The sequence below is a fragment of the Trachymyrmex septentrionalis genome, unplaced genomic scaffold, assembly GCF_001594115.1.
Source record: "Trachymyrmex septentrionalis isolate Tsep2-gDNA-1 unplaced genomic scaffold, Tsep1.0 scaffold69, whole genome shotgun sequence".
In the NCBI taxonomy this organism is placed as follows: domain Eukaryota; kingdom Metazoa; phylum Arthropoda; class Insecta; order Hymenoptera; family Formicidae; genus Trachymyrmex; species Trachymyrmex septentrionalis.
Window position 1 is genome coordinate 1,149,183 of NW_017305873.1, and position 22,706 is coordinate 1,171,888.

Genomic DNA, 22,706 nt, shown 5'->3' on the forward strand with positions numbered 1-22,706 from the left:
AAATGATATGAAAAAAATGGACGAATTGAATTGAACGGAAAAGAGAATTATTTCTGTAAATCTAATTTTTGAAAAAATCAAAAATATTGATTTAAAATTTTTGAAGTTTTTTTATACTTGCATATAAATGTCGAATGCAAAAGACACATGCTTCCTTTAACAAATCTTAAGTCTCAAAAGAATTGAGATAAATAAGAAAAATGATAACAAAATAAAAATGAAATAATAAAATAAGTATGATAATATATAATAATAACAATAATAATAATATAATAAAGAAATATATGATAAATAATTGAGAAAAATAGATTGCAAAAACTGTAAAGGCGACTTGATTTAAAAAATTCGAATTTATTAAATGAAAATCAAAATTATATTTGAAGAAACTTTTTAATCCATGTCCTGCATGTAAAATGAAATAATGATCGGTTTAATTAACAGTGATTACAATTAATTACACTTAGTTAAACCTTCTGTGGTCGGTTGAAATTATATTAACTACTATAATTCTAAGTATATATAGAACGCGTGCAATCTAAAAAGAGACAGAAGATCAGCTAAATTGGAGTCAATCAACGTATTGGCGAAACTTGCACTTGACTTGATACATCGGCGCGTAACAATTATCTACCTCGTAATTAGCTCTGGCGAATTCAATTCTGCGACATTCAAGTTTCACGGATGAATTCATCGTCACAAGACGGGGGGCTTTCCGGTAGGAGAAGACGGGAGAGAGAGAAAAAGAGAAAAGAAAGAAAGAGAGAAAAGAAAGAAAGAGAGAAAAGGAAGAGAGAAAGAGAGAGAGAGAGAGAGAGAGAGAGAGAGAGAGCGAGAGAGAGAGAGCGAGCGAGCGATAAAGATAGAGAACGAAAACTTACTTCCATTCGAAAGCGGAATTTATTCGAAATTGCGCGGAATCTTTTGATACAATTATTGTCCATCCCATCGACGACGTGCGAACGACGATATAGCGTGGTAGGAAGGGGTACGAACGGAGAGAAGCAGGAAAAAGCAGGCGAAATTAATTGACCCTTCGTTCGCGCTTGTTTACAAAATATCCGGTCCCTAAACAGGGCCCGCACGAGCCGCGGTACCACAGCGGATGATTGCCAACTTCATTGCGTGCGCATCGCAACGACATCGTCAGTGCCGTGAAGGGAACGCAATATCCCGGCGATACGAGCGATCGCACGTAAATGCACTCTAGAAATAAAATGGCCTTCTTTCGGTAAAAATTTGTCTTTGAATTTTTTATGTAATTTTTTGTAGCATTTCTGTACAATTTAATTCCTATTTAGAAAATTTTTCAGATTTTTAAATACAAATTGGAACATTTTTCAAAAATGCTGAGAAAGTCTTTATTTTTTCTAAAATTTTTTATATACATACATCCTAAAATGTTCTAAAATATTCTAAAAATTTTAAAATATGTGGAATAAGATTTCTCATTCTGCAAATTCCGAAAAAAAATTTATAAAAATTATAGAAAAGACATTTTTCAGAAATCTTTATAAATTTAAAATATAAAAAGCACAGGAAATATAGCATCGTTGCTGAAATAATTTATGCTCTATGAATATTGTAAGAATTTTTTTCATTGAAATTATATCGAAGTTATTGAACCGTGACACACATTATATAATAAACATAATTAATTTTCAATTTTTATTCGATTTAATCTTCCTTCAAACGCCAATCTTATTATAAAATCTTATACGATATCCATTAGAAAATATTAAAAAAAAAAAGATGTCGTGCGACTGATTAACACAACAATCTTGCAAGAAATAAGTAAATTGATATTTCTTGCAAGACTGCTACAAATCTTGAACGCATCGAAACGATGCGTAGGGCGCTGCAAAAATCTGGAGCAATCCTGACAGCACCGAGTCGCCGCCACCGTTCGGCGAGCGCACTACACGAGACAAGCAGCAGTTCGTACAGTTTCAGAGAATTCGGAGTAGTATTTCGAGCAATTCGAGCGCCCTTTAAGTCGCGTTCGTGCCGTCCAGCGCCGTCGTGCGAGACGGAAAAGGACGGAGGGATACAAGTGAGAAAAAAAAAAAGAGAGGACGGAGCCAAGTCCAGTCAGGCCAGGCGACCGGCGAGAAACTTGGAGAAACGTTACGGATTTATGACAGTCTCTCGCACGATTTCCCGGCGTGGCTCTGCCAATCGTGGCCAACCACACTCGCAGCCGGTCCCGCCGGCGGTGGAGCTCGCTTCGCGCGCGTGAAGTTGCCTGCAGACGGGCGCACGGGCCGTGGGCCGGGGCGAGGGGACTCAGGGGAGCCACTCAGCCGTCTCAGCCACACGCGAGCGACAACGAGGGAGTCGGGGAGTCGGACGATCGTACGACGGCGACGCACGCACCACGTACGGACGGTCGGTCGGCCGGACGTTCTGTCGATCGGTCGGACGCTGTCGATCGGTGGTCAACACGTCGGTGTGACGACGACGGACCAGTAACGAGGGCGGCCTACGAGCGATATTTCCCTGCGTGTCTGATGAGCTCCTCCGCTGCGCCGCTGCTGCTGCTGCTGCTGCTGCTGGTGGTAAGATGGCTGTGCAGCTGGACGGTGGAGGGAAGGAGGACCTGAAAACACAATTCGTCACGCGGGAGGGCACCTACAAGCTGATGACCCTGTCGGAGTACTCGAGACCGAACCGAGTCGGCTATACCAACAGCCAGGGCAGCGCGTCCGTCAGGGTGTCCTTCGTCACGCTGCCGGACCCAGCAGACCCCACGGGCGCGCAGGGTCTCGGTGATCGAATGTGCTTCAATTTCGGCAAGGAGCTCTACGTCTACGTTTATCGCGGTGTCAAGAAGGTGAGCCATAACCCAGCGACGACGGTGACGGTGACGCGCGATGCGTCCGGAATAGACCCGAGCTGTCGTCGTTGCGACCTAACCTCGCAAATGTCGAGAGAGACTCCCATCTTTGCGGACTGGCTCGATTTCGCTGTGCCTCGTCCTCCGCGATGACGAACGCGACGTCGAGAGCTTTCTCTGGGGTCGACTCGCGTCGAATCGTTGCTGCTCTTCTCTCCTCCTTTTTTTCCCCCCTTTTTTTACTTGTCAACTTCAGAGAGCTGATGACAATCACTAGCGCTGACGTTTCTCGTCGGAAGTATATCGAGTAATCACATACCTAAACGGTATCGCAAATGATGACTGCTATCTTAATTCTTACAATTAGTAATTGTTGATGGAATCATTGATTTATGTGTAGAAATAAACTTATAGAATTAACTCTCACATATATTTGATATCAGCTCTGAAAAGTTTTTGAGATAAGAAAATAGTCTGTTTTCTACAACTGCACTAGTATATTTTCTTTAGAATTTAAATTGTTTTCTATGGTTGAATAATATATACTTTAGGAATTTAAAGTGATATATATGTTTGATATTTGACAAAAACAAGAAAGAAAGTTCTAGTGCAGGAATAAAAAGCAGATCTAATGTGAAATAGGTGTACATTTGACTAAAGTGAGAAAGTTCTTTTGGAGACTAGTGCCGAAATGAAAAACGTATTTAATATAGTTTAAATTACTTATCGTATATTATTATAGCCATTTCAAATTTTTGTATACTAGGAAGTAAATTATTTATCGATTGAAAGGATTTGGTTGAAGAAACTCGACATGACACAGTGTTAAAATGTTTCAGGCTGTAGACTTGAACAAACCAGTGGACAAAAAGTTATACAAGGGAACGAATCCGACCTGCCACAATTTTAATCAAACAACAGCAACGGCCGATAGTGCTCCATTGCTGGTGGGATTTTCCACAGGGCAGATACAGTTGATTGATCCGATAAAGAAGGACAGTTCTCAACTCAGCAAATTGTACAATGAAGACGTACGTAAAAGCAAATTTGGCATGAAATTTCTATTGTAATACAAGTTCCTATGAGTTACATGAACCTCAAGGAAAACTTCTCATCTGCATTTACGTTTGCTAGAGAGAATTATTTTCTATATTATCTGCTAGCTTACGTTGGAGATAAATAATCTCTTAGTTCAAACAAAACTATGCAGCTAATATCAAACTGTAGTTTCCTGGCAATGTGTGTAATAGCTGTCAACACTTATCCACTCTTGATGATATGTCTGTGTTATCTTATTGAAACATGATAAACTGGAAAATAAATGCTGGTTCAGGATATCTCACGCCATCCACTACATCCTGCAATGACTATACTTAATATTTAGCAGCGCATTAACCGGACTATTCTATAGTGCGGGTAGGCCCGCGCACTAATGCAATTATATCTCAATCAAATAATTAAGCTCAACAAGCAACATTACATAACTTTCCGCTGTCTTCTTGTGGCAGAAACAGGCCTTAATGGAACGATGTGCTGCCTATTTTAAATACATTTCGGCCTCAATAAATGTCTGATAATTTACATGCATACAGTCACGCTTTGTAAAACATTTTTAATACTTTAATAACGTTCAATATCATCTTCAAATCACCAGTATTATTTCCTTTTTATCTTTGTTTATCAATCATAACATTGAGATTGTAACATAAAAATTTATTTTTTAGTAAGCTTTATATCGCTATTAAATAAGAGCAGCGCTATTTTAGTTAGATTAATTTTATTAAATATTTCTTTATAAAATCTTTATAAAATCTTAATACATAATTTTGGATGCAAGATACGATTAAATTCTAAACAGTTTTTCGCGGCACTATTAATTTTGCTTTATTTTAACATGAGAATATTTTTGTTATGTTTAATGAGAATGTTTATATTTCAGAGGCTGATAGACAAGAGCAAGGTGACATGTATAAAGTGGGTTCCCGGCTCAAACAACCTATTTCTGGTCTCTCATAGCTCCGGTCAGCTGTACCTCTATAACGAAGAGCTGCTTTGCGGCACCACTGCGCCGCACTATCAGTCATTCAAGTCGGGTGACGGATACGCCATATATACCTGCAAAACCAAATCCACCAGAAACCCATTGTACCGGTGGGTGATAGGCGCGGAAGGATGTTGTATAAATGAATTCGCCTTCAGTCCGTGTGGCACAAACTTAGCCGTGGTATCACAGGATGGGTTTCTGCGTGTTTTTCAATACAACACCATGGAACTGGTTGGCTCGGCAAGGAGCTACTTTGGTGGCTTTTTGTGCGTGTGTTGGTCGCCAGACGGACGTTACGTGGTGGTAGGCGGCGAGGATGATCTGGTGACTATTTGGAGCTTCCACGAGAAGCGGGTGGTGGCGCGGGGGCAAGGCCATCATAGTTGGGTGAGTGTGGTTGCCTTTGATCCGTACACGACGTCCTATGGTGATCACGATCCCGACTTCAGCGGTTCGGATGACGAGACGACGATGTCGCACAACAATCATAATCACTTCCACGAGAAGTCACATCGTCTATCCACGACCTCGCAGAGCGGTGGCGTTCACTCGAATCGCAATTCCTGTAGCTCTGAATTGAGAATGTCGGGCGGTACGTGCTACAGGTTAGGCAGTGTATCGCAGGACACCCAACTGTGCCTATGGGACATCACGGAGGATGTGCTGAGGCAACCGGTGTGTGCCAAGCAAAGACCCTCTGCAGCGTGCAGCACCAGCGGTGGTACCTTGTCGTCCTCGGGCACGTTTAATAGTGGCAATGGAGCGGCGACAACGGTGAATCATCATTCGAATTCGAATGCTAAACATAATAATTCAAATAATGTAAACTTCAAGGAAAACGCGAGTGGTAATAATGAGACTAGTAACAATAGCAGTAGCACGAATGCCGCGGTGGCAACCGTTAATTCGCTGACGCAGAGGCTAGCGGGTCTTGGCTTCGGCGAGCGTAAGGGTGATAATCACAAGAGAAACTTTAGCCTCACTATGCGAGGTAGCGGCACAGGTGCAACGGCGACAACGGCCAACAACAGCACGACGACAGTTGTGCAAAATAACGGTGGCGATAAAGCGAGCACCGGCAATTCGACGAGTACGACGAGTAGTAGTCTGAATAACAGTGTCGGTGGGAGTTTAGTAGGTGGGACGGGAAGTAAAAAGGTTAGTTCCGTGATGGACGATCCCATGAGGTTGATAGGGACCGCCTGGTGTCCCAGGTTCGACGAGTGCCCGGTCCTCGAGCCGCTGGTGTGCAAGAAGCTGGCGCACGAGAGACTGACTGAATTAGTATTTAGGGAAGATTGCTTCGTGACGGCGTGTCAGGACGGATACGTATACACGTGGGCGAGGCCCGGCCACATGGTAGGTCCTCTCACGATAAGCAGCACCCTGCACAGGCCATCACACCATCATAGCAACAACCCTTACACTAGTAATATCAATTCCATGCGATGTAACGACCTCTGATGTAACCCGTTATTTCCAAATCGTTATTTAGCGAGTCCGTCGAGTAGAGTCTGTTGGTCGGATGATCCGAGAATTTTGTACATATATACGTAGAGTTAGAATTTAGAAAGATGTTATCGTGACAAAAGCACAGGAAAATCTTGTAATGCTTTTGGATAGTCTTCCTTTACCTTCGTGGTGACGAAAGGACATCCTTAAGACAAGTGATTATTCTGGTTTGGAAGTATTAGATCAAGATACACTGACGAATTCGGTATTATCTTGCCGGGTGTTTGATATGACGATCGCGTCGCTGTTATTTAAGTTTTATATATTACAATCAGTATATTTAATCTTAGAGAGTCCCTATTCACATTTAAATCTACGACCTTAGGGTATATAATTGCGTTTGAATTCTGTTAGTATTGGGAGGTGCCATCATAGAGAAATGCATTGAGGACTTTTTTTAATATTTTTCTCTAAGTTTATATTGTATATATAATTACAGAAATACATAGACGGACGATACTATGAGTGAACAAGTAATTAAAAATATATACCTGTTTTTTTCGGGAAATCTTGAATCACAGGCCTTTTTTTTATATTAAATATTTTTTTTTATTAAATTATCTTTCTACGTATGAACATTTATCGGACAATATTTCCGGGATATTTTCTGGACTAGATCAGATAAATTACAACATTTTATAGATTATTACTCGAAATGCATGAACATAGACATTTCAAATTAAGTAGTATAGAGCGCGCACATACATTGTGATATCTGTTTTTTTTTTTCAGATGCATTAATATAGTTTTAATTAATATTATTTTTTTGCGGGAAATGGAGGAGCTTTAACTTATCTTCTACTTAGATGTTATCAATTCTATAATATATTTGGTTAGTGCATGCGCTGCAAATAAAAAAAACTACTCACAGTATGTGCTTAAAGTTCATTCATAGTATAGGCTGTCGTTGATATCTGTGCCTAATGATGGTCTGGTCAAGATATATTCTCGCGATGAATATTGCAGAATTACGCGAGCTATAGGATAGAGATCGACTACCGATATATTTATGTTTTTGGTTTGCATCCTTGAGAGCAATGTTGTTTGAACCTTATGAGGTCTCGTGACAGGGCAGGCCCCTTTATTGAAGAAAATTCTTCTTTCTATCTTCTGTAAAGTGTTATCTAGCTTTAGCCGATCCTTAAATAGAGAAGTCAACGAAAAATAATTATTTAGCCAAACTATCGTCTCTCAAACTTACGATACGAGATGCGAGAAACACTTAATCCTTTGTTGAAAACAATGAATTTTGCCTTGTTGTACAATAAAGCGAAAATTTGAATGAACGATCGCTGCTTGCTTCCCGCTTGTTGAAATTTTGTTCAATCAAGTGCAATGCAGAAGCTCCAGGGAGAACGGCCGGGAGAGTCTTTTATGCGACACGTACATATGCGTACATACATATGTACGATGGCACATGTAAGACGATGTTTATTTACAGTCTGCCAAGAACATCGCATGTCTTCTTTTCTTTTCTTTTTTTTTTACATTATATATTACAGGTTCCGATATTAGGGTTTGAATAGTGTTTCCTGGGCGTTTTGCATAGAGCATTTGTATCATGAGAATATCCCACACTCTCACCTTTTCATTTAACGGCTTTGACCAAAAGTATCAGGGACAGCCTCATTAAATTGCGATCAGTTAAACGCTAGCCAGCGTTTGCGAAGTCTATGGAACTATAAATACCATAATACAATTATCGAGTATTCAAAAGAATGTTTTAATCACTGCTATTAATTTACTGTATTACGCTGAGAACAGCGCGATGTATACAATTTAATGAAAGCGAGTCTTTCACGCTTTTGGCCAATGCTGCGAAAAATACCTAACTAATTACAGAGTAGTTCGCGATGAAATTCATTACAGCGTGCGTTGCTTCTTTTTCTAGCGTGACTTATAATTTTAATAGCGCGACTTATAATTTTAAATAGCGCGTCTTTTATCATTTTTAATCGGATGATGCTTGCGCTTATTTCTCAAGGCCGATAAAGCATTAATTCCTTTTTCTCACTTTTGATTGATCGGAAAGATTAATGTTCTGTACCACGCTTTGGCTGATGCAAGAGAATATCGTGGATGAGACTTCCCTGAGTTATCGCATGGTACGTATGACTTATCATTTTCCGTTCTATTTTGCTTTATTTTATTACCGCTTGAACGGACTTGTCATGGAAGTAGAATAGTGTACACGCTCGAAATCATTTACACACGTTCTCGTCGAGGTACTTCTCGGCGGTGCTTCTGAATTTTATATCACAATTTGCACTATATCTCTTTGCTCTCACGCATTCTCTTTCTCTTACCAGATCTGCATTATTCCCGAAAAGTTTTCGCAAGATAGGAAAGAGAGAATTATACATGTTCGGACCGTTTAAACTATTTATGAGTCGCATGTTTAACACTATTAAATGAAGATACGAATTCCTGATCTTAATGGAAGCATAAGTTATTTGTCTTAATCAAAATATACGTTCCTAAACAATTATAAATTGAATTCTTAATATAAAATACTAAACTATTAAAAATTAGTTTTACTGAAACTCTTTTTTTTTTTTTTAGTTCTTCGGTCATTCAACTGTGATGAATTGTCCATCAAAAAGAAACCTCTGGCTTAGAATGATAAAAGATGCGCGAGATGCTTCTTGGGAATAACGCGTGTTTTTATTAGATGATTTAGATGATCTAGATGATCAGAAGCGCGTTATTCGTATCGCCGTGTATCAACGATGTGGTTCGCGTTGTCTCTAATTTCAGCCAGGGATCAGCCAGGTTGGCGGTGCCGCTCTCCACGTGGTCAGTCCGGTAGAAGGCGGTGGTACCATTGTATAGCCAGAGCCGGATACCGACACCGGTCTACCACAAGGTCATCAGGGACCGCAGGGATCGTCGCGGGCGTCCGAGGCACAGCTCCAGCAGGCGTACGCACGCCGACGTCACCTATACTACGTCTGGCCGAGCGAGAGCTACTCCGGTACGGTTTGAGCGAGCGGTTCGAATTCGTCATCGTCGAAGAAGCGTACGAATTGAAATGGAAATCCATGGGGGATTTGGCTCAGCGAGATTGGACGTTTAATCTCGGATATCGGACCTTAAAATTTGCATAGCTCGTTCTCTGGATCTTTTGATATCGACGCCTTGATATCGTCATACTTATTTCTACTATTTAAATTTATTATTTATGTATTTTTAAAAAGGGGATAAATGGAGAAAGCAAATTGATTAATTTAATGATTTAGATATTACAACAAAAGCTTGAAAAGTTGATAAAAAATTAAATGTTTTGATAGTGTTAATCCTCGACAGCAATAGATCCTTTAGATCCGAAGCAAAAATTTTAGGTGGCTGTAAAGTCTGTGTATTGATATTATAAAGTTCTAAATTATATATTCTAAAAAAACATTAAACTTTTCTCTATCAATCGCCTTACGACAGAGATTCACATGCGTTCTGTATGTTAAATAGGACGCGGTAGAATTAATTGTAAGATGTAGTTTTTATAGCTGCAGTTGAGGATTAACAACATCTGATTAGCAGATTTTAATTTCGAGCAAGAGATTCTTATTCTTTTTTATTTATTTAAAATCATTTTATCAAAAGGATAGAATGAGAGGAAAGAAAAACAGGCAGGAGTTTAAGGATACCGAAGTAATGTCCGATTTCGAAGATTAGATAGCCAAGCTCACAAGGTGGATTCCTTTATGAACTTCTTTCGATTCGCCTACGTTTTGCAACTCGCGTGCGGCTTAACGCTTAAAAACACATACACACACATACGCTTTCGTTTCGGTATAAGCCGCTCTTCCGGTGCATATCATTTCTTCCTCATTCTTTCCTTTCCTCGACAGCGTCGCGGCGACGACGACGACGACGTTACGCGACCCCGCGGCCTCTCTTTCTCGGGGAGACTCGCGAATCGGAAGCAGTTTGTGTATACATGTACATACGTACACGTGTGTATGCCCGATGATTGTGACAGATGCATTGTACCATTCCAAATAAAATTTCGCGGTAATATATGCGTCTCAGCTTGTGGGACACAAGCGGTGGGTTCTGGCGGTACAGAGCGCTTTTTCGTGTATTTATTATTTGAAGCGTTGAAATTTATATAGACCTAAGCCACGAAGAGAGTTCTAGGACACACAAGAACGGATAGTCTACATATATTCTAATAGGCCATATATAAATAACTCGCTCTAACTTTTGCTCATTGCGATGCCATAGATCGAATTGCTCGAATACGTTTATACATTCATTAGAAACAATGTCCAAATATTTTACACGTTCCTTCATTCCGTCACTTGGACAGCCGCAGAAGTAGCTAGAGAACATTCCCCGATATAAGTTATTTTGTTAACTTTTTGTTAGAAATTGTGACTTGGGTCTCTATCACTCTCAGTGCTTCATTTCGGTCGATTACTTCGAAGAAGATATTCCGCAAGGCGATACTAGCTTTTAATTTACATATACATACGTAGGATTTACATTACATGCAACACGAAGTACGACACTTTAATTTACGTTATTGTAGATCAGCTGTCCATTTTTAACAGCTTATTTCATTGATTAGCTTTAAACGAGCATTCCTGCGCAATTCAGGGATTAAGTATCTATTGTTATCATATTCTTGGGCTTTTATACGCGACGACGAGGCACTTTAATTTAAACCTGTGCGCAGTAATTCATCGCGGCACCGTTTAATTAAATTTTATTCACCTCTGATAAAAGATTCGATGCAAAAAGGGGCTGTAGGTGAACTATCGGAAACTTACGTTTCGTTAAAAAGAACTCTATGTAAAAACTAAAAACAAAAAAAAACAAAAAAAAAATCAATAATGCTCTCTAAAAAAGTGTAAATTCCATACACGCGTCTATAAAGTACAAAAGGATATTGACAGAGAATATTTTTTCTATACTCTCTCCTTTTTCAGATAAATGAGATATCATTTAGCTTTTCCAAAAAGGTTTCCGTCATCTGTAGTACCTGCAGCTTTTTTACGTCAAGCCTGAATTCTTTAATGTTCTACGACACCATGTTCCGTGACATACCACGTACGCATCAAAAAATCTATTCGGGACACTGATATATCGCACCGATAAGAGGACCGATTCGATAAGACTTTCCGTTTCGGTATTTTCGTACTCGTATGGTGGGTTTACCTTGCCCCGAAGCACGACGACATCGTATTATATTATTCTAACAAGTGCAAGCTCGTTAAAGGTATGCTGTGATATGTGTGCTACTACATGACGACACTTGACGAACGATCCAAGCGATGAAGATTACTTCCAAAGATCACTCCGCCGTGCACCGAATCGGACCTGCGAACGACACCACTGATTAGTTTCTTATACTTACTATAGACAACAAACGAAGCCGGCCTGCGACACACCAGACCTACTATTTCATCTAACTTCTGCGAGGAAAGAGACGGATGAACTTGAACGAATTGATGGAAATTCGCGTCTGATCTCTCAGAGATCTTTAATCTTCCATTGTTTCTTTCCATTTATTAATGTCGTAATATTAATGTCGAGTTATGTATAATAAATCTTTTTTTCTATTTCTTATCTCATCCGGTAAAAAATTGAAGTAGGAAAGAACGATTTTGCTGAAATATCTAAAAATTTAGCTAGATTCAGATCTGAAAATAATTCTGTTTGAATTAATGATTAAAATAATTATGTATTTTTTAAAACTTTTGAAGTGAATCTCTTTCACTCTTAAAGATTAAAAATTGAGCCACTCTTTTTCAAGGTTCAATTTTCAATCCTTAAAATGAGATTCTATCCCAAAGAGTTTAGAGAGTAGGACATTTATAAATTTGTTCAGCACAGATCTTCACAGATCTCAGCAATATTGCAATAACATTATAAACGTTGCAAATTTCTTGCTGGATGTATGGGAATCGATTGCTAAAACTTTTTACAACATTGTTATCAATATTTAAGCGTTCTACATAATTATTTTAACGATTTAACAAAATTATTTTTAGATTTATATCTAATTACATTTTTACTTAAGTAAAATTATTCTTTCCATACAGAAGAAAATTCAATAGCCACATTTCCGACATGAAAAATTCATCGCTTTATAAAGAACCTACTGATTCCTTCAAGTTTATCCTTCCTCGCGGAGAAGACCGCGATCTACAAAGTTCCTATTTCATAAGCTAAACGGCGAGATTCCGCGATGGATTTTCCGGTGGGGAATGCGTCTTCGGTCTCTGCATAGGACGGACAAAAAGCTCGCCTTCCAACGAGGCTGAATAGGTTTTCGGATTCTGCATGGTGGACGCGTGCGTGAAGAGACGGATCTTGACAATGTGTGTTCAAAGCGACTGCAAAGGCTCGCGATTTCGTATCTTCCGGGCATGGGTATGGTCGAGTTCTTATTCGGGAGTCTGCGGCGCTCTTAATAGAGAAAATATGTTTGTGTTTAATTGATTTCAGACGCGATTCAGACGATGGAACTGTTTCGACGACACCGGGTTTCTCCTGGATCCGCGATCGACGTTCTCACCATCATTTAAAAGGAAAACTTTCTCCTATATCGAGACGAAAATAATGCGAATAATCGCGATATCGTAAATCACGTTAATAATGAGTCACGCCATTCTGTAATAAGTCATCACAGGTGACATTCACGAACGATTTAATAACTACTTCGCCATCCAAAGTGCCGCTGACAGGAGACGTAGTTTATTAAAGCAGTAAGCCGTATCCAAAACAATTATAATACATTATATAATTTCGAAGAACTCTGTAATATTATTTCTTCGCATCTAAAACGATATATTATTCTTATAGAAATCCAACGTAATACTGACCAGTTTTTTAATACTGAAAGGTAATAATTATTTATTTTCAGTATTAAAGAGAGGCGCACCGATAACAATAATTCTTTTAATACTTTTAATACTCAAAATAAATAGTTGATCTACCTTTTAATATTACATTTCTATAAATGTATTTTTTAAAATATTGTAATATTCCATGGCAAAAAGAATTTTTATTCGTGTATTGAAACTGTTATTTTTATTGAAAGAAATAGTGCTTTTAGAGAAGAAAAGAAATTCTGGACAGCGCGTTGAAAGTGATAATATTTTCTGAATCTTTTGTCAAAGGTATTTTTGGGTGATGAAAGAATGCCTGTGTTTAATTTACTTTGGGCTCGGATCAACCAGTGTTATTTCGCGGCTTGGAAATAGGAGGACAGATGTTCCATATTTTACCACATGACACTTCCTTCCGCTTTCACGCCTGCGGGATGATTTTCTCGGTTGTCCCCGCATCTCTCGAGATTATCGAATTGTGTACAAACGTAACGACATTTACATTGCACAGCCGGTCGACGCAATTGCGCGTTTATTGTCCGCAATTTCCGTAGGGAAGGACACGACGAAGGGATGTAAAAAGAAAATCGCGATCGCGATTGCGTGAGAGAGCGTGCTTAATTCGGATATACAAATGTATAATAGCAGCGACTGGTCCAGCTGATTGTAACATCCTTAACGCACCGACAAGTAACCGAGTCTAGCATCTCTCCGGTAATTTTTTATGAGACCTTTCCACGCAAAGAGCTTTATGGCATCGCGTCAGATCTGTACTGTAACTTCTCGGCGCATTTCTCTTTGTTTGTTTATAAGCGTGTACATTCTTTGTAATTGTAAATGAAAAAAAGACATTTCATTGTTAAAAATTGAATAACTTCTTACCCTGCCTTCGATTGTTTTCCCTCTTTCTCTAAAATACTTTTCCCTCATCTTACACATTAAATTAATCTTTGTTCAAAGCTTGCTGAAATATTTAGAATTAGCAATACGATTGTACAAAGTATTCTATTTTTATCTCATTGATTTTGAATTTATTGTTAAAATTTCCTTAAAGAAAAATACTAGGATTAAAGGATACTCAGGATTAAATATTAAATATTAATCTTGATCGATATTCAAAATTTCCTTAGTTGATATCAATATTTGCGAGTTCAATGTACTTTAAATTGCTGTATCTTTGCTTAAAGTTGACATAACTAAACGAATTTTTTTATTTTAAAATTCGGAGAATAAGGTTAAGTATGCAATTTAAAATTATGTCAAGTTGTGAAAAAAATTGTTATAAATAATTTTTTACAATATACTTGAAGGAAATGTCGTTTTGGAGCAAATACTGATCAGGATTAATACTCACAATATTTTTCTTTAAAAAGATTTTAATAAACTTAAAATGAACGAAATAAAAAATAAAACACTTTGTACTGCTAATTCTAAATTTTTATCGAACTTTTTGAACAAAGATTTAATTAAAAATTTAGTTAAATTGGTTAGTGATTAATTACTTATTTTCATGAACAACAGTGTTTTTAATATTCAAAATAAGTAATGAATTACTAAGGATTAGTGATTAATTACACTGCATTATAAATCCTTACAGAAATTTAATATTGTAAATATTATATTACTTAGTGACTAAAGCCATTCATAGTCATACTTATATTCAAGACCGTCTTAAGTTCTGTCTTGAGATGTCACGAACCAATTAGAGAGCCGCATTAGCGTCTTAAGATATTACTTAAGACGGTCTTGAAATAAAAACTGACTATAAATACCGGCCTAAGAAATATAATATTTACAATATTAAATTTCTAGATTTAATATAATGAAAAAGAGGAAACGGACAACATTTCGTTGTCTTTACTATGAAAAAGACCCGTAGAATTCAAAATTAGAATATATAAGTCTCTCGAGATATGTTCTTTGCACTAAAAAAAAAAGTAAATGACTTTAGATGAGAGAATTATTGCAGTCGCAGTAAACTACGTCTGAAGTTAGCCTGAATTCCTGTGCGGCTTTTTTTTTGTCGAAACGGTCAGAAATGTTTTGGTGACAGTCCCGAAATATGTCCCGCAACGCGTTAACCTATCTAATGAAAAATTCATCATGACAAAAAAGCTGCAAATAGTACGAGTAGACAACGATTTAGTGCAGAGAGCGAATTTGCTGATCGGCAACAATATCATCGGCCGCGGCGCCGCGACAGGAGTGAGTTGCATAACTGATTTTTTTGTAAAGATATTCTACCAAGACGTCATAAAAAAATGTCACGAACAAAAGGAAAACTCCTTTTATGACAAATCCTGCAATCGGACACAAATTGCGTAGAATGAAATCGGAAATGACTGAAATTCTAGCTATTTAATCCTTCGAATTCTATTTTGAATTCGTCTTTCAACTCTATCTATCAATCCAAGGTAGATCTTTTAATGTCTGTCTATATCAAGTTGAGATAAACAGATATTAAATATTACTCTCGCATTTCTGACTCGGGTTGCGGTTGACGTATGCGAACGGATAAGCTGACGCGTCAAGATTATCCATGTAATCATTTTGTCGGATGATTCATGGCTACGCTTGGAAGATTCGAAGTTTATCGCATCGACGTTAGCGAAAAATGTATACACGGAGACATAAATGCATCTCATCGCGTTAAGTTGCTACATATCGCTCTGGCGAAAATAAAAATGGGAACTTAGTCGATCTTTATAGAAATTTAATATTAGTACTGATTAATCACTAATTAATTACTTATTTTAAATATTAAAAGTTCGATAAACAAAACGTTACTCTTACATTTTATTGTCCCAATTTTTGCCTTCTAAGAAGCTTTGTTTACGCTTCTGTTAATATCTCCCTTTACAGAAATTTAATACTAGCCAATTAATTACTTATTTTCAGTATAAAAAGTACTATACAAAAAAAAATTAATCTTAAATCGAGTATTATGCTCATGTACGTATCAACAATATTGCAATCTTACTTCAAACCTTTTAATCTTGATTTAATTAAATTTGTAGCGATGCAGGATTTTTAGTCTTGAATTGAGACTAAAAAAAATTAAGTTATACATCAATATAGATTCAATCAAATCAAGATTAAAATCTTCGAAGCAAGATTATAATATTTGATCACAATTATTGATATTTATTTAATTTTATTTAAGATTACAATATTATATTGCCTAATATATATATATTATTGCCTAATATATATGAGCATAATATTGTCAATTTAAGATTAATATTTTTTCTGTGTTTTTGTACTATTGAAAGTTTTGTTCACTTATTTAGAGTATTAAAGATAAGTTATTGTAACTATATCAAGGTAATTGGTTACATTAATATTAAATTTTTACAAAGAAAATGTAAGGAGAGAAACGTAAACGAATTAAGCTTCTAGGTTCTAGAAAAAATTTCTAAAACACAGAAGCTTCATTAGAAAATTAAGATAATACAAAAAAAGCGTTTACACTTCTTTTATATTAGACTTATGTACTTTTATTTCCGCCAGGGTAAGATATAATTACATATATAATAATGATAATATAACAATAATAATATCAGAATTTAATAATATGTCTAATATATAATAGAATTAATTAATTATAATACGTGAAATATTTCGACTTTAAATAGGAAACACGCGCTTCGAATACATAATACCTCCGGCACGCGTGCAATTTTATGCAATAAAGCGTTTACGACTGTTTATGACTCCGTCTGTACGTGCCAATATCACGTGCGCCGATAATAACCGATAACGGCGCATTTTGACTGCGTCACTGCTGTAAAATGCTTATCAGATCGTATTGAAAAATTCGTCGCGCGTTTAGAACCGAGATATCGCGCGCAGCTAAGAATGAGTCGTCGAAGCAATAATTTAGGCACAGATGATAACGTAGAACTGTAGTGACGTAAGAATTATCCTATTGTTTAGGAAACTGACATCATTGCGCTACAAACTTGTAAAACACGCAGAGATGACTATAAAATTATTGTTAAAAAATATATATATGTAATCAATGAGAGACGCAATCGATGTAATTCTCGAGAATAATAATTATGTATCGAACGCGGTTGATAATGTCAGCATTCTTTAATTATCTTCGGACTCTGAAAATTTATCTACAATTTTTCGTGCTGCATTTTGTCGACTACTTCGACAATCGACTGTCGGGCGGCGCAGTGAATTTCGAAGCATTTTGAATGTACACGTTGAGATCAGCTGCAGTGATCTGCGATTTCTTTTACAGCATATGAACGTATACTTACGTGTCTCCGAATGTTCTTATCAATTAAATGTTATACGGATAACATAAATAAAATCGCTACAAGTCGAAACGTAAAAACACGACTCGAAATGATTCTGAGTCACTAAAAACACGAATGGCGGCATGTTGATGATTTTTTTCATTGATTGCTTTCATTGATGATTTTTTCATTGATTGATTTCATTGATGATTTTTTCATTGATGATTTTTACATTGATTCAACGCATCGATGACGCGTTGATTAATTGAAGGATTCTTAACGTTTCTTGACGGACTTACGATCTTTAACGAAACTTTTTCTTTAGCGAAACTTAACGATCTTTACCATTATCGCAGTGCAACGACGGCCAGGTGCTCAAACACGCCGTGACCATCAATTTGTCGCCCAACGATGAAATGACGATTACGCCGGTAAAGTTTCCTGTTTCGGGTATTCCTTATCATTTGGCATATATTAGTACTCTGATAACATTAAACTCCAGTAATCTCTGTGATAATTCAATTGGCAACACGTAACGATAGGAAATTAATAATAGCTTTTTGTAGAAGGAATTATGTGATGTATAAAGCTTATATTTATTTTTCGTAATAGCTTCCCAGTAAATACCAATTAACATAACAATGTTATACTTTAATACTAAACAGTGTAACTGTTTATTACCACATATGTTGTATTACATTTGTATTGTTGAATGTGAAATTAAAACATTGATGTTATATTATTAGGTAAGCTTTTTTTTACAATATATGGTTAGTTAGAAATTAAAGAAATTAATTGTCCATTAAATATCATCTAAAAGTAACATAATATCAATGTTATAATTTTATACTCAATGATGTGTAACTGTTGTGTGAAACATGTGTCATATATTTATATTGTTGAGTGAAAAATTATAACATTGATGTTATGTCACTTTTAGTTGAGATTGTAACTATTTATTGGATTATATGAATTGCTTTTGGTGATCTTTAATCTTTAGATAGTCGCATTGTGAAAATAGGCTTTACTGTTTTATTAGGTTATTTATTTTTTAATGTGTTGTAGTTGACATCAGTTTTCTATAGAGATCATTTTCCAGTATTAGGTGGCACCATGTTACATGAAACCTGCTGGATGTGCACGATGGCGATCTCTTGAATTGGGAAACAGCGTGCCAATAAAGCCAGGTGATGTTTGCTCTCTGCTGCCTGACAAATGTTGGTTCAAGATCATCTCGACAGACACGATGCAGGAAGGTGATCAAATGTTGAAGAGAAAGGTACAGCTTGATATATCCGAAGACAATTTTGCGCGAGGAATTTTGTTATTTTTTCATTTCAGGTAGATTTAAATAATGAAGTAGACAGTAAAAAGGCCTGCTTATTGTCGAGCATGGAAGCTGCTGTATCTCCTGGCAAAACTTTAAATGATGTTCTTCAAGATAAAGATCTATCAAACGAACATAAGGATTGTCCAGTTAATGGAAATGGGGAACATAAGGATGAAGCTGCTCCAGTTTTGCAGATCGATCGAAGGTTTTGTTCGAATTACTTGAGCAGAAATATCTGACGATAAAAGTGTAATTGTTCATCCCGTGTCTTCATGCTTCTTTCAGCATGCCAGAGGGAAATAATATGACCGCGACAAGTTCCAAGATGTCAATAGAATGTCAGGATATAATTGAACCTCCTGTTGATCAGGAGAGTAACAGGAAGCGGAAAGTAAGGAATATTAATTTAACGAATAAAGCCGCGACAAATGGTGAATCAAGCAAGAAGATCAAATGGGACGTGCACGTCAGTGATCAGATCGAAGAAGTTTCGTCGAACAATCCTCAGTCTGTTGCTGTGCCTCAAAATCAAGCGAGTACATCCAATTCTAATAGAGTACCCAGAGAAAAATGTAGGTACGGTGCTCAATGTTATCGGTAAGTGATACAATATGGTTCAGTTTCTTATCAATAGATCTATTCTCTCTCGAAGAATGTTCTGTACAATAAGATGGAGTGAAATGAACCACTTTCCTTTTAGAAGACACAGTCACAAACATCGTTTCAGCCTTCTTGACATTCAACGAAAGATAGAACGACATTTGCGTCGGTTGTGTCACATAAAAGGAAAACAGCCTATATTTGTTTCACTCCAACTTACTGCACTAGTATATACAATTCAGAACATTCTTCGAAAAATAACATCTAAAATCATTCTGTCAAAGTACTGAAAGTAGATTTAAAAAACTTAAAATATTTTTAAATTTGCAGCAAGAATCCCAATCATAAGAACAATTATAGTCATCCAGATGATTTGGATTACGACGAGGTTGACAATCGGGAGGAATGTCCATACGGCATAAAGTGCTATCGTAAGAATGCGCAGCACAAGGCGCAATTTAAACACACATCCGCACCGCGTCGTCGTCGAAGAGCTGCCACCCCTATGCACTTGGTAGTTGTCGATACGTCTGAAACAGAAGCGTCGTCCGCAGAGGAGTCTGTTGACGAGTCCGATTACGATCCGTCCGTGTATACAGAGAGTTCGGATGATTGGGACGACAGGAGTGAATTAGAGGACGGTACGACCGGCTGACAATCGTCGATCTTCTATGTAAAATTGGATCCTACATTTTCGAGAGTGTCCAAATTATTGATGTAACCACAATGCAGATATATTTTGTTATAGAATATTTATTTTTGTACATGAATTTAAAATATTATACTTGCATATCTATTTGATTTATTTAAAGATATATATAAACGTTAATATATCACAATCGACTGTTTTATTTGTCGGAAAGTGTTATAAATATATTAATTTGATGCGTGAAATATGAAAATATAAAACTTAAATACTATTTAAAGTAAATTTTTTGTTATAGAATCTTTTATGTAATTTTTGCGAAATTAAGAGAAATTAACAAAAACTAACACAAATAATTAAGATAATAAACAGAATTGAATTAAAATAATCGATGATATACTACTGAAAGAGTACAATTTCTTTACTAATTAATTTTCGATTCAATACTGTTAGCTGTATAAAATACTATCGATTACTTTTATCTCGCATCAGATTGATAAATCCAAATAATTAAAAAATAATTAAATAATCTATGTTAAAAGGAATTTGTGCTGTCGTGTATTAAAATGCCTGATATCCCTCATCGTCATCAGCGGCATATTCCTCAGCTGCTGCAATGGCCACATCCGCTAACATGTGCTTTGGTATTTCGGATCCCCGTACTTTGATAGTATAACACGCATTTTCCATTTTGGTCAAACTGTGCTTGAGCGTGATAATTTTCTTATTTACTTCGTTGTTATGTACTACACTGGTGTAGCCCAAGAAGGCTATGTATATCTTTCTGACAAAGTTACACGTTTGGTAACAACTGCTCACATCCCCTATCGCCAAGTTATTGATACACTTTCGCATCAGCTCTCCGGTCAGATCGGCTATTCCCAAAATATAGTCTGTTGGCGTGACCATGACCTGCATCATCTTGGAAGTACTCTGTTCCGACGAATCGGTTGGAGATGAAGTTGTGTGATACGTCAGTGCTTTTTCCAAAGCTGACCAATCTTGCATATCACCATTCTGCAGATATTCATGGAATGTCAGCGCCTCTATGTATTCTTCTATGCCGGCGCGATAAGCTCTGTGGAACTGGTAAGCGTCCTGTCCGTCCAACTCGGTTGCGATATTTCGAAATAACTTCTGTACTACATTATCTAATCTTGTTTTAGCTGTGTCCAGCACAGCATTTCGTTTACTCTCCTTATCGATAGTGTGTAACAGAAAGATGATTCTTTTACTCTCGATGCCTACATCCCGATTGATCTTGAAGATTCTTTCATAACGATCATGCTTGGCATCTAGTTCAGCCGCATACTCATGGAACTGTTGTATTACTTGACTGTTCTCATTTATGTCCTCCATCACCTCTCTGCCTTTGTCACCAAGATTGATTATTTTCTCTTTATCATGATGCTTGCGATTTCTCCTACCTGCAAGCAATCCCAATGTGAGAAGACAGAAGCAAATATTTAGGCCAATATTCATAATCGATTCTTATATTTAAGACTGCCTTAGGATGAACTAATCGTATTATAGTTGGATCTCATATATTTAGGATTGTCTTAAGTACAGCCTTGAAATGTCATGAACCAATCAGAGAGGTACATTAGCATCTTAAGATATTGTAAAATTAAGTCAATATGAAAAGAAAAAACAAATATCTACTAATCTGTGGCAAAGTTGTAGACTATTTAAGAAAGTACATTGTTATATACATGTCTACTATGGCAAAATAAAGTCAATGTGAGAAGGCAAAAACAAGACAAAACATTTAGTAATCTATAATAAAGTTGCAACTATATAAAAAAGTTGATGTATATTATGTACCTATTGCAACAAAATTGAATTATGATAAATACTAAAGAAAAGTTTTATGAGTTTTAATCAATATTAACTATGACTATAACTTATGACAACATACAAAAATAGAGCATTAAAACATGCAACGTTAATGTAAATATAAATTATTTTCAAGAAGTCTTTATTTTTAAATTAAAGGAGTAAAGAATTTAGATTGTTACAGAAGCAATCCATGGCAATGTGTACGATCTAACCCACTTTCTTCAGAATTCGAAGGTATCAGTTCGAAGAGATCCCTCAATCTTAAAATTAATCCCCCTCAAGCTCTCTCTCTCTCTCTCTCTCTCTCTCTCTCTCTCTCTCTTCAAAAGTGGGTTTATATCACCGCTGCCACAAACTTCCGAGTGTAAGCTCATCAGCTGTCATGCAGTCTCTCGTTCTCACGTGGAATCGACATTTCTTGACAACGGAGGCGAAACAAGGAGATTCGCAGATCAGCGACTCACCTCTTCCTTGCGACATTACGATTCCTCTTAATAATCTTCTTTGATTAATCTGAGTTCGTTCTCGATAATATACAGGACGTGTGGATAAGCTCGCGGACTGTTTTGATGTGACGTGACGCTATCGACGCTATGGCAGACATTAAGCTCAATGCTACGCAAGGGAGAGGGAAATACATTGATCTTGATGGTATATCTCATACTTACCTTTCTCCATTTAATAATTAAAGATTATTAATTATAGATGTAAATAAACAGAGGACGAGCTGCTTCTTTTTTGCCAAAGAAGCTGAAATTATTCGTGCTATGCATGCGTCAATATGTTTGTAGTTTTCCTGTCATATATATATATATA

The 22,706-nt window shown here is 36.9% G+C and overlaps 3 protein-coding genes across 11 annotated transcripts; 2 read left to right on the top strand and 1 right to left on the bottom strand.

Annotated features, from left to right (window-relative positions):
* Window positions 1-2,260: 2,260 nt before the first annotated feature.
* LOC108753373 (WD repeat-containing protein 20) lies at window positions 2,261-13,173 on the top strand. 6 transcript variants are annotated; one of them, XR_001939618.1, is made up of 6 exons: window positions 2,261-2,830; window positions 3,673-3,864; window positions 4,773-6,236; window positions 9,147-9,363; window positions 12,437-12,767; window positions 12,843-13,173. XR_001939618.1 is itself a non-coding variant. In XM_018494904.1 (5 exons), exons 1-4 carry the CDS (start codon window positions 2,561-2,563, stop codon window positions 8,470-8,472), a joined length of 1,977 nt encoding a protein of 658 aa, XP_018350406.1. In that variant the 5' UTR covers window positions 2,261-2,560; the 3' UTR covers window positions 8,473-8,494; window positions 9,147-9,214. The 6 variants fall into 6 exon arrangements, 4 of the variants coding, with proteins under 4 accessions (XP_018350406.1, XP_018350407.1, XP_018350405.1 ...); XR_001939617.1 differs by having other exon boundaries at window positions 12,437-13,173; XM_018494904.1 differs by lacking the exons at window positions 12,437-12,767; window positions 12,843-13,173 and adding an exon at window positions 8,422-8,494 and having other exon boundaries at window positions 9,147-9,214.
* A 2,059-nt stretch (window positions 13,174-15,232) lies between these two features.
* LOC108753326 (aprataxin and PNK-like factor) lies at window positions 15,233-20,169 on the top strand. Of its 4 annotated transcripts, none has more exons than XM_018494810.1 (6): window positions 15,233-15,430; window positions 17,832-17,906; window positions 18,581-18,759; window positions 18,813-19,010; window positions 19,091-19,402; window positions 19,736-20,169. In XM_018494810.1, the coding sequence occupies exons 1-6, from the start codon at window positions 15,329-15,331 to the stop codon at window positions 20,058-20,060; spliced, it is 1,191 nt and encodes a 396-aa protein (XP_018350312.1). In that variant the 5' UTR covers window positions 15,233-15,328; the 3' UTR covers window positions 20,061-20,169. The 4 variants fall into 4 exon arrangements, with proteins under 4 accessions (XP_018350312.1, XP_018350313.1, XP_018350314.1 ...); XM_018494811.1 differs by having other exon boundaries at window positions 18,581-18,754; window positions 18,817-19,010; XM_018494812.1 differs by lacking the exon at window positions 15,233-15,430 and having other exon boundaries at window positions 18,575-18,759.
* Window positions 20,170-20,473: 304 nt separating this feature from the next.
* On the bottom strand, window positions 20,474-22,507 carry LOC108753388 (translin-associated protein X). Its single transcript, XM_018494923.1, has 2 exons — window positions 22,355-22,507; window positions 20,474-21,478 (listed from the first exon to the last, which is right to left on the bottom strand). Exons 1-2 carry the CDS (start codon window positions 22,368-22,370, stop codon window positions 20,613-20,615), a joined length of 882 nt encoding a protein of 293 aa, XP_018350425.1. The 5' UTR covers window positions 22,371-22,507; the 3' UTR covers window positions 20,474-20,612.
* Window positions 22,508-22,706: the final 199 nt, after the last annotated feature.